Source organism: Hyalella azteca, unplaced genomic scaffold (genome assembly GCF_000764305.2).
Source record: "Hyalella azteca isolate HAZT.00-mixed unplaced genomic scaffold, Hazt_2.0.2 contig8717, whole genome shotgun sequence".
Classification (NCBI taxonomy): domain Eukaryota; kingdom Metazoa; phylum Arthropoda; class Malacostraca; order Amphipoda; family Hyalellidae; genus Hyalella; species Hyalella azteca.
In genome coordinates, this window is record NW_025938802.1 from 3,543 (window position 1) to 16,631 (window position 13,089).

Sequence of the window (13,089 nt, forward strand, 5' to 3'; positions counted from 1 at the left end):
AATGGAAAGCGTTCGAAATAATTTTCAAGCCTATGGTATTCATAAAAATCTACTTGGCGATAAATGCATTCAAGTTTTATATACGACCTCAAAAGTGGTATTTGTGAAGCGAGGGCGTCCATAGGACAAAGAGAGATAGGGGCCATAGCCTGGCCAAAAAAAGGACACTTGCCCGACTAGTGAAAAGCACGTGGGTACAACTCGTGGCGCCAACACCGCTGCTTGTCTTGTCTTAAAGAAGCCGTCTTGATTGAGGACTGCATGGCGGAGCGTTACTTTAAAGGCGGTCCAACACAAACAGGTGATGCAGCATGAACCCTTAAAGGCTACCGTCCCTGGCGTTACGCATTGTCGTGTTCTGCACCTTGACAGTGTATGAACCCTTAAAGCCTTAAAGCTACCGTCCCTGACGTTACGCATTGTCGTATTCTGCACCATGAAAGTGTATGAACCCTCAGAGGCTACCGTCCTTGGCATTACGCATTGTCGTTTTCTGCACCATGATAGTGTATGAACCCTTAGAGGATACCGTCCCTGCGTTACACATTGTCGCGTTCTGCACAATGGCAGTGTATGAAGCCTTGAAGGCTTCCGTCCCTGGCGTTGCGCATTGTCGTATTCTGCACCATGACAGTGTATGAAGCATTGAAGGCTACAATCCATTCCGCTATACGCATTGTCATGCTCTGCACCACGGTAGTTAATGATCCCTCAAAAGGCTGCGGAGCTTGTAAGCACTACTATTAGTTTCATTCCACAACGATAAAATATTTGATTTCAGTTAATTTTATAATACTGCATCAATGAGCTTACTAAAGAAGTCGAAGCTCGCAACCAACACCAGCTAACTGAAGCTGTTCAAGGACTTTGGCCGAGACGCCTCAGCCTCAATGCACATCACATCCCGATGAAATTAGGATACACTTCACAAACAAATCGGGAATAGCGTAGAAGTAATAGTCGTGGGTTCTGGATGGTTGTTTCAGTCACGGCTGTTCCAGTCCATTGCACTTGACATGTCCACAGCTGTTCCAGCAAGTGGCACTTAACATGTCCACTGATGTTCCGGTTTGTGAAACCTGACATGCCCACGGCTGATCCAGTCTCTGACACCTGACATGTCCACGTCTGTTGAAGTCTATGACACCTGACATGCCCACGGCTGTTGAAGTCTATGACACCTGACATGTCCACGGTTGTTCCAGTCTATGACACCTGACATATCCACGGTTGTTCCAGTCTATGACACCTGACATGTCCACGGCCTGTCTCTTATACACATCTAGATGTGTATAAGAGACATGATCTCACCAGGTGGCATGCATTGTCTCTCTTTGGATCTCAATATTTTCCCACTAGATGGCCACGACCTAGTGTTTTGGCAGTATTTTGACGCACAAATGTATGACGTCACGGTCGTCACCATTTCAACCATCAACAAACGCATGGAACTAAAACAAAGCTTAATATAAAGGAAAAGCTGGAGAGGTGACGGAATTACCCACGATGTTGGAATATACCGCGTTTACCCTATCCAGTTTAGATTTTTCTGGCCTTTTAATGAATACTGGAGTAATTATATTCATGACAATTCTACTCTGAGACAATTTTTTTTTCTGGAGATGAAAGTCTCAAAGACAGACTCAAACAAAGTAAGCTGTTGGGTTCGCCACTCATCATCTCATTCTCTTGCTATAAATATGAACAATAATATTCAATTATCTTGGTACATTACCCAATTAGCATCACTCACCAATTTAAGGAATTCTTGAAATGAATCAGCCACTTGTACAAGAATATGTAATCCATTTGTAAGATCTACAGCCATTTTTCAGTTCTCAGCTATTACTTTTTTCTATGTTAGGTAACTTAGGTATATAAATCTGCCGAGTGCTGACAAAAATTAATCTAATCACTGTAACTCATCTAATTATCTCTGAAATCTGAATGATAGTTTATTATTACTATAATTATTAATATAGTTAGATTAGAGATATTAGATTTATTATGCAATAATAAGGAGTAAGGATCTAGTTTTGCTTTCGACCAAGTAGGTACCAAAGTCCTATAGTTTTCTCTTCATAAATTCGGAGCTAAACGTCCGCTCGCTCGGAATTTCTTCCACTAATAAATTAACGAAACCGTTTTTTCATTTTGTCATTTCACGACTTCTACAATATTATTGTGGGCTCTGATGCGCTTGCAAGAAAACTTGACAGGCACATAAGCTCTTGTTACTTGTACCTGTAGACCAACAAAATAAGTACAAATTCCCGTACCAAAATCGTTTAAATAAATTTTAAAGCTTCGGCCACCATAGGTGGCCTTAGGATACAGTACTTGATGTCATGTCATCAAATAACTCGTTGGGTGCACCAACGAAATTATCAACACGAATGCTCTAATTTTATCTTCATCAATGAAAAGATCGTTGTCAAATCATTATTTTTGACAGAATGCTAATTTTATGGAGTTGGCAACACGCATGGAGCGTTTCTGCGTTTTTAGCGCATTTTCTCATTTATGGAAAAAATGCACTATTGTGCTCGCCATGTCCGTCCGTCTGTCTGTCCGTGACCTCAAGTTTTCGTCGACGAAAAAATGCGCGCTCTGTCACTCACTGCAGTGAGTACTGAGTTAGATTTTTTTTTATAAATCGCGCACAGCAATTACTTCATCTGGAAACTAAATAATATACCAGGCTTTTAAATAAATATAAAAGAAAGTCAACAACCTAGAAAATATATAACTTCTTAAAAAAATCTAAACCAACAAATTGCAGACACTAGAGAAAGTATTGCTAAGTAAAGAAGGATATCATAAAACCCCGCGTCGTAGAAAAGTTTATTCCATATAAATAAAACAAGAAACGCTTCAACAAGGGCAAAAAATAACTTGCAGATTATTATATAAAAATAACAATCTCAACAAGAAGCTAATTTGTCCCCAGTTGAATACAATCAATGTAAGTTGTTACATAAGAGGCTAATCAGGCACGCACATTTTCACTCAGTGATGATGCTTTTTTGTTTGAAGGCGTAATAAAAGATGGCTATGGAGCAGATCACGGCTATGGTTTCTGACTGCACCCAAGGTCCACGGTATGCGCCCTGCAAACATAAGAAAAAATTTATGAAGTTCACAGCAACCCCCATTTCGCTGATCTCACTCCTAACTCAATCTAGTGAGCATCAGTGAAATTGTAACTGCTAGTCGCAACCTCTATTCTCACAAGATGGTTTACAAAATTTCATCAAATTTGTTTTAAATCATAGTATGGGCAATCCATTTCAGCTCATTCATTAGTAACTATCAGGTTAGCAAAGCATTGCCCGGGCTCTACAATTTCTGCCATTATGGAATCCTGTTATCTCAAATCCTGTCATTCTCATCAATACCTGATCCCGCTAATTTATCAATTACAAGGTTTATGGCTTCTAATTAAATACCGTACCGGCCCGCTCAAACCCACATTTTTGTCATTTTATATACAAGATAGAAATGCCATTTAACGTCGTTTTGCAATATGGACAAACAATTTAGCCTCCTTAAAATCAAATTGATATTTGCCAATAGCAAAGTAAAATTTTAATTTCTGATTAAATCCTTTCCTCCATTTCTCTGTTTTTCTACTACAAAGAATAAAACTTAAGTGCAGGTTACCCGATGAGATAAGTAGGTATCGTGGATACATTGACGCATCTAAACAACCTCACTAGGTATTTGTCAAGCTTCAAACTCACCAACTCAGACATGTGTACGGTCATTTTTCAAAAAACACCTAAAAAATGTTGTCACTCATTCCAGTTACACATCGTTAGAACAGCTATAACATAACGATTTAAATTAAAATATTCTTATAATGCCATTCTTCGAACATTATTTGATATAATTGGTGTTTAATTTTTACTAGTACACTACTTTCGGTATTGGATTTATAGTTTAGTAATGTGGTTGAGGTACCGTATACTGCGTCTAGAAAACGAAGCAAACTGAATGTTCTTGACGCTAGTTAACTGGCAGCACTCACGGGATGGTACAGGGAGATGGTGGCCAGAGGCTTCACGCCGCTGCTGCTCTCTCCACTGCGCTGCGCCTGAAACATCACACTTTCTTTTAATATTTGAGCAAAACACAATGGGGTGGTTAATAGAGTTTTAAAGCATCACTGAAAAAACTAAGTTCTTAACTTGGTTCTACAAAATACATGAAAGTATCATCAAATTTGTTACGTTTTCAATAAAATCTCCACCTATTCAGAAATGAAAAAATCAATTGAAGAAAAATGATGCATAATCAATTCTTGAGTAGAAGAATTAGATGCCAAATTAGAAAAAAAACATCAACTGAAAGTCCCCACTCCAGATTAAGAGTTTTTCTTCATTAAACACTTGTTTGATCCTACTGATGTGTGAAGCATTTTCGTTCAAAATCTTTTCCAATAGAGTTCCTTAGAACCATTCATCACCAACATAATCTCTGGCAGATGAAGCTATATTTGTGCATTTGCAATAGTATTTCTGACTTCAGCTAAAGAGTTGTGGTGAAGAATTAATATCTTTTAACAAATCACAATCCAGTTTGTCATACCCAAAATAAACAAATATTAGAATGGCTTTAAAATAAATCAATAAAATACAAAATATCTTACCTTTTTAAGAGCTGAGTATCCTTGTTCATCAAAGAGCTTGATGTCTTGGACACCAGAGGGAGCTGATGCAATGTCAGAAATCCAGCTCACCTGGTTTAATTTAATATGTTAATTTCTCATAAAAATAATATCTAAATTCATAACACTAATAAATGGTTAACCTCATTTGATTTGATGTAGTTTAGAACTAGAAGTTATTCAAGAGCAACAAAAAAAGTTTTATGATAGAAACTGATATCTACTGATAATAATTATAGATTTAATTCAATTTTTTACAAAATTATGGAAAGTTCAGTTGCGGATACATGTAAATTAATACATTCTAATTTAAGGACCTGATAGCGGCTGCCATCCAAGGAGCGAGCAACACCTGCCACCCCAGAGCTTGTCTCAGCATAGAGGGAGATATCCTGCATACAGAAATTGATATTTCAATATTCAATACACTGAAAAAGTGCATGCATTTAACAGGTACAGAACAGTGTCATTGTAAAAAATACATCCAGGCTACTATGATTGTAGCCATTAACTGACAAACAAGTAATAATACATTACTTTGCAGGCAGTTTTAGCATCAGTTCATCAACTTCTTGGACCACTCCATCATATAAAAAAGGCAAATGCCAAAAGCTATGAAACTCCTAATTTAATGCAATCAAGTTCAAGTTTCCAATAACCTATAAAGATCATATCAATGCTGGAAATTTCTTGTAAAGGGTTTAGTTTGTCAGCAGATACTATGGCTGCCAGAACAGAATTCCTGTACACAATATATTTATAAGAAGACTTTTGAAATTAATTCTTTGACCCTAAAGAATAATAATTACTAAAAATGGTCAACTTAAATTTCAAAATTGGGTAGATTACAGCACAAGTCAAGAGGAACCATGTGAATTCAAAGTCAGAAAAACTTTCTACAATCATAATGACATATATAATGAGTCAACAATAAGATAATTGAATATGTTCACATTGACTACTTGCTGAATAACTGTATCTCCATAAAGAAAGCTGAACTAACCTTTGCACCATTGGAGCAGGTTAGGGTGAAGTCAGAGATGTAGGCAACTTTGGACACAATTGTAGCATCAAGTGTTGTGAAGCCAGATGCCTCAACAACAGCATTCTCACACACACTGCTTCCTGAAATATAATAATTTATGTTTAAAAATTACTTTTTCAACTTCTAAAGAGGAAAGTGTCCCCATTGTTACACATGTACAATGAATATCTTATTTCATTTTAAAATATTAAAAAAAATATATAATAAAACTTTTCTTTAACACATTGACTACATATTGGTACATATGCATACCACAAAATGTATTTCTCCAGGAGGTAGTGGTACATAATTCAGGTTGCCTAAAATTGGCCAAATCCGAGAACAAAAAAGGCCAAAAAAGGCTGATAATTCAATGTATATAGTCAGATGCGGTAAAACAGGACCGAAATTACTAACAAGCCTGTAGCATCTATACCATGAATAACTAAAAAACCCTAAACCTATCACAAGGTGCATTTATGCAATGGGCTTCTAAGCTACAACTCAGACATTTTGCATCTAACATAGTTTTCTGTACAGATTAAAAAAAGTGAGCTGGTCCCATCTTACCCCATTGGGGTAAGATGGGACCAGGTGGGGGTAAGACAGGACCAACTGGTAATTCTTATGTTACAAAGTTACTAATAAAAGTACAATTCTGATATTCAATATTATCCATCTAGAAACACATTATTTGATTAAACAACCACTTGTTACTGTTTTGTGTTGTGGGAAGTCAACTCCAATATCAGTCACATTGGAGGTTTTGTCACAAGAAAACTTTGTTGACATTAAATGCAGCCATATGATCCATTTAGTCTTTTGAGCAAAAAATATGGATGATATTATATAGCTGGCGTAGTTAATTATCATTTTATACTTTAATTGTGCTAGCAATAATAAGAAGTCCGAGAAACTTGCAAGAAACTCCAGTATTTTAGCAATAATGCCTTATTTGAGATTGAAATTTTCAAAGAAATTTGGTGAGAGTGAGCAAAAGATAGAAATTTTGACCAAAATACTCCAGTTACTGCATAATAATATATTCATTTAAAAACTATTTTTGATATACTGTAGGTAATAGAGGACCACTTGTGGGGTAAGACTGGACCATATGTGGTGTAAGATAGGACCGTTTGTGGGGTAAAACAGGATCATTTAGTGGTCCCGTCTTACCCCATGTCCGGTCCTTTTTTACCTCATTTTAGAATACATGTCAGGCAGTGATGGTAGCAGGTAGGAATGCCAAGTATGTCTCAAAAGTTGCTTATTACTTGAGGTTACCCGCTGACATCCACAAACCTGGCCAAAAATTTTTTTGTCATTAGACAGAGCTTATTTCCTAAACAGGGTTAACTATTTTGTGACCCTTCTTCACATAGGTTTTCTTTAAAAATTAGCCAGAAATTCAATATTTGCAGAAGAGGGTGAAACAAACACTGAAATGACAGGCAATGATTGCTCTAACATATTCTTTTGTCAAATTAAATTTAGTGCATTTAGAATGCACACCATGAGCTGGTCCTTTCTTACCCCATGAAAGCTGCGATCCTGTCTTACCCCATTTGACTATACCTTATGTAGCCTTGTGGGAATAGAATGTTGCTGGTATCCATGATACTTTGCTGGTCTACTTATAAGACTTAAAATTGAACTTGAAGGAGAGGTTAAAGATCTCCCTGCTAATGCCAGCCTGCCAGGTGCACAAATTCAATTCTATCTAAAGAATCTATGACATTCTATCTTCTATGCACTCTTCTGTTATGAAAGATGCATTAATTTTTTGAAAAGTTGAATTTTTTTGCTAAACGAGGTGAATGTAATCAAAATTCTTTGTAGTTAATAATTTTTTTTTTATTAACTGGAGCCTTTACTAACTAAGGTTATTTTGTAAATTGCATTTTAGATGCGTCCAATCCTTATTACCCCATCTTGCAGAAATGGCCACGATTTTCTTTTGAATCAAGGTACCTAAAAAAATTTGTTGATCAAGTTTTAAAGCCAACACCGGTCTGCACATTTTTTTCAAGCAAAATTTTCTGGACAAGGTGGCCCAGAGGTTAAAGTTCAGAGTAGGAGATTGGCTCAGAGAGGGTCAGGTTCAATCCCAGCTCTGTGCATCAGTTTCTGGTCAGAATTGGCAAGGAGGCCAAGGCAGTTAAGCAAGGCAGAATTGTAGCAGTGGGTTGTGAGTTTGAGACTGCAATGCAGCAAGCTGTGTCTGCTCTCTGCTGTGAACTGTGATGCCTGTGTATGTTCTGCAGTGTTATGAACTGGCAACAGCAACAGGCCAACAAGCGACAACCTAGGATCATAGTGGCAAACCAGTGATTATTTAGAATCGGTTCATTTTTAATTTTCTCATTTACTCAAAATTTACCCAATTTTCTTATATATGATGATGCTGGTATCCATGAAACTTTGCTGATCTACTTAGGGTAAACAGGGTATATTCTGACACTTTAAGGACTTAGCAAGAAATGAATAGCTATAAAAAAATCACTGTATGCGCAACTTGAGTTCTGTTTGCTTGATGTCACTCTCAAAACACCGCACTGCGTGCCAGCAACAATGAAACGTCATTGTTGCTAAAATGTTGCCATATTTATTTAAGAGCCTTTAGAATGCAAACCTACCAAATCCATATATTCCGATGCTGTGTGTGACTAAATTTGGCATTTTGGGAGGCTAATTCCGGCCGCGCTTCAATTCCTTCAAACTCTACTAATTCCTAATTCCGACACTCTTGTGTTCAAATTCCGATTGCTGTGTAAGCTGTATTGGAATAGGGTAAACGCGGTATATTCTAACACATTAAGCCACTGTGCAGAGAGTGGATGAATATTGCAAGACCTGGTGTTTTGGCCCAGACCTGGTGTTATGGCAATAGTATGGCACGCAATAGTATGATGTCACTATTTCAACCATCAACGAATGCATAGAACTAAGAAAAAGCTTAATATAAAGGAAAAAAGTGTCAGAATTACCCACAATGTCGGAATATATATACCGTGTTTATCCTATAGGACTTGAAATTGAACTTGAACTCTGCTTTGCCACTATGGCTGGTACTTCCTAGGGTAAACGCGGTATATTCCGTCACATTAAGGATGCATCAAGAAATGAAAAACTATAAAAAAATAACTGTATGCGTTACTCGAGTTCTGTTTGCTTTATTTGACTCGCAAAACACCGTACTATGCGCCAGCACTAACGAAACGTCACAAAATGTTGCCATATTTATTTAAAAGCCTTTAGAATGGAAACCTACCAAATCCCTATATTCCATCACTGTGTGTGGCAATATTCAGCACGTGGTGAGGCGTATTACGTCCGCGCTTCAAATTCTACTGATACGTAATGCCGTCATCCACGTGTTCGAAACTTCGAATTCCGTTTGCAGTGTGAGCTGTATTGGAATACAACACGGCTTTGAATTAGAACACTAATGAATATTGAACACTACTTAATTACGCTTTTAATTAACAACTATTAGGCTTTCAATTAAGCAAATTTTTATTTTTGTACACAGCTTGGAACGATCTGTGTGTGTCCAATTCAAGTTGTGACGGAATTAGTTTGCATGTGTCTAAATCCATTTCTCAACTTAATCATCTATTAATTTATTTACCACTTGAAATCAGCAAATACAAGTATACTTAAAGGATTCCTAATATATTCACAGACGTATTTAAAAGTCTCAAACCATAATATTCTTCCTATACAAACAGTTATTAACTATTTGGTAGAGCAAGGTTAACTGTCAAATTTGACACATTTTCCGATGATCTCACTGGGTAGTGTGGATCGTCTCTTTTTGGATCTCAATATTTTCCCACTAGATGGCCAAGTTCTAGTGTTTTGGCATTAGTTCGACGCGCAAATGTATGACGTCACCATTTCAACCATCAACGAACGCATGGAACTAAAACAAAGCTTAATATAAAATATATTAATATATAAGGAAAAACTAAAGAGGTGACGGAATTACCCACGATGACGGAATATACCGCGTTTTCCCTACTTCCTAAACGCTGAAACTGCTATAATAACGGGGCTATTATAGCTAATTATTAATATGCCAAATATTGTTTTAGCCTACTACGTCTCTACAGACCTTAGCAAGTTAGCAGAAGTAGCTACCTTTTTAGCTTTTTGAAACAACATTTTTAAACATTTTTTCAGCGATTTTTTAGAACTAGTAGAGGTATGATTTATCAAATTCCTTCATGCTACATAGATAGAAAAATTTGTGTATTTTATACCATTATTTTTAGTTTTGCAATATTTCAATTATTTTTGCTGCTATAACATTAATTAAGCCGTGGCAGAGGACTGTTCCGATTTACCCCGCCCACACCTTATTACCCCGTTTCTAGTATGGAATATATCTACTTGGCGAGCTGCGACTGAATTTTTTGAGCCGTGGTTTTATGGATTTGCCAGCCGTGATTCCATTTCTACGAGCCGTGATTCTATTTCACCGAGCCGTGAATTCCATATCTCGGCCATGAAAAGCCATTTANGACATATCCACGGTTGTTCCAGTCTATGACACCTGACATATCCACGGTTGTTCCAGTCTATGACACCTGACATGTCCACGGTTGTTCCAGTCTATGACACCTGACATGTCCACGGCTGTTCTAGTCTATGACACCTGACATGTCCTCGGCTGTTGAAGTCTATGACACCTGACATGTCCACGGCTGTTCCAGTCTATGACACCTGACATGTCCACGGCTGTTCCGGTCTATGGCACCTGACATGTCCACGGCTGTTCCAGTCTATGACACCTGACATGTCCACGGCTGTTCGAGTGTGGAACTGAATAAAAAAAACTCGTTGTTCATCACCTAATAAATATAAAATTTAATAAATTTTTATCTATCAATTATAATGGAATGAAATACCAAGCCAATTCACTATTAATTCTTTTTAATCACCAACGTACTGATTTGTTGTACGTTGAATAATTGCAATTTCTGACATTTATTTTCTAGAAACTGTCTTGCTATTATTAGCACATGAAATAATCAAATTTTCATCATAAATTTGGAATGAAAATATTCAATAATTTATCTATTTACAAAAGCTTTGACTAGGATTTCGTACTAAGGCTCTTATTTATGTTCTCGTCGAAAGGCATTAGCGTCGAAAGAATAGTCGGCAGAGCAGTCGCAGTGAAAAAAGTCTGCGGAGTTTAGCCCTAAAATTTGAGTATCTCGCTGCGCAGATATTATTAATTCAGTGCAGAATATATTCAGGTAACGCCTATGCCAGTTATTTCTGATGTTGTAGATAATTATTTATCGTTTTTAATGAATTTTCGAGGTTGTAGCTCTTATGGACGTGAAATAAATAGAATAATGATTTTGCAATAAAATTTTACTAAACCACCAGCGACATCAACAACATCTAAAAGTCCTTTCGAAGATTAATTACTTATCAAACCTGTTACAGTTATTTTCCTTTAAATACCATGTTATCACATTAACGAAACAAATCTCAGTAAATTGATACAAATTAATCTTTATTGCTGTAAGTCCTTGAATAATGTTTGGTCTAAAGAGCAAGTTGATCGCGCACTAATTTGCAGCTTGCATCAAGCCGATGGTTACATGGAAGAGAGCGACTAGCTGCCCTACACGAAACAAAGCGAGGTGCCTACAGCGGGCTGCCCTCGGGCTGCCATGAGTCAATTATGACCGAGAGGAATTACTGTCCCTCAGAGGGTAAAACTCGGCCCGGTCTGCACGAGCAGTTAAAAAAAAAGCTGAAATGACTCACCGTGAGTACTTTGGAACAAGGGGAAACGAGGGCTGGGTGAGGGTAAAGAGTTGGAGAGTACGTGGCCGAGATATTGCAGCCGTGTCGAGCGAGAGGGAAAGAGCGCGAGACAAGGGGAGGAGTGTGTGAGGGGATGAGAGGCAGTAGGTGCTGCCCCAAGTGTCGAGGGGGGAGTGAGGTGGAATATGAGGAGAAGGAAGGGAGGTGGATGAGACTCAGGTTCTCGCATCAATACAAACCTCCTGGCTGAGCTGGAGTCCAATAGTGAAACATTGAAGAGCGCCGAGGCAGCGAAGCGATTCTCTGTCCGTCGTATTCAGCGCTGGCGGCTGAAATGTTTCCATTATTTCCCTACGCGCTCTGTTCAGCGTCTGAATAATCAAATGCTACATTCAGCAGCTGAATAATTTAATATTTTGTTCTGCAGCTGAATAATCAAATGTTATCCTCAGCAGTCGAATAATCAAATGATACATTCAGCAGCTGAATAATCAAATGTTTTTTAGCAGCTGAGTAATTGGCGAAAAAAAAAATCAGCCGAACATTAATTACCACCCATGCTCTGACCTTTAAATCGTTTTTCGATCAACCATAAATTTTATAAATAAAGAATTTGTAATCGAGTGGCATAACGGAAACAATAATGTCGCATGTGTACATGCACCAGAGGGAGACGAGTACACTGCTTCCCTCAGGTACATGCACCAGAGGGAGACAAGTGCACTGCCTGCCTCAGGTACATGCACCAGAGGGAGACAAGTGCACTGCTTCCCTCAGGTACATGCACCAGAGGGAGACGAGTGCACTGCTTCCCTCAGGTACATGCACCAGAGGGAGACGAGTGCACTGCTTCCCTCAGGTACATGTCCCGGAGAGGTACCATTCTAGATGGCAATAAATCATTCAGTTTGTGTTGGTCTAAATATTGAGAGTTCTATGGCACAAATGATTCTGACTGAAAGAGAAGAAAATTCCACGAAGCTGAAGAAAATTGATTTCCGTTTTAAAATGAATAGTAAAGGCCATGGAATCGTATTTTCTTGATGAAATAACACTAAAAACGATATAGTCTATAAATTTTGAAACAAAAATTATATTCACATCTATAAAATTCAGGGATGTGAAATTTATAGCTGCTGTACATTATAAATAACGTCCGAATCTGATGTATTAAAATATTTTAGTTCTGGATTTATAACAAACTGCGATCTAAATTATGAGGGGATAATGAGTTGTGTCTAGACATCTGAGCTGAAGTTTGTGTCACGACATCCGTGGCTGTTAATTTGGTGCTTGCAACGAGATGCTTTAGAGAAAAAGTGCATAAGGAGCCTGCTAGATAACACTTAGAAAATGATCGCCAGCACATCGGCGTACAAAATGCAATAAAATTCGTGACGTTACGTGGAGCCTGAAGAAGAAGAAGAGATATAGGAGCGAAAGGCAAGGAATGAGAGTAAAGAGAGTCATAGGACGTGAGGGGGAAACGATGGATGCTGTGACGGCGGTGAGAGGGAGGGGGGGTGAGCCAGCGTTTCCAGAGGTTAGGCAGGATCTGTGAGCTCAGTGTGGTTCAGAAGGCAAGGGGAGGTGACGCTCCACATAT

The 13,089-nt window shown here is 38.0% G+C and overlaps 1 protein-coding gene across 1 annotated transcript; it reads right to left on the bottom strand.

The window, feature by feature from the left end:
* Nucleotides 1–2,832: 2,832 nt before the first annotated feature.
* LOC108671987 (translocon-associated protein subunit delta) lies at nucleotides 2,833–5,798 on the bottom strand (the record flags this gene model as incomplete). Its single annotated transcript, XM_018159598.2, has 5 exons — nucleotides 2,833–3,110; nucleotides 4,031–4,096; nucleotides 4,652–4,741; nucleotides 4,987–5,061; nucleotides 5,673–5,798. Coding segments are annotated over 5 exons (462 nt in total), but the record flags the coding sequence as incomplete, so codon positions are not given.
* Between the last annotated feature and the right edge of the window lie 7,291 nt (nucleotides 5,799–13,089).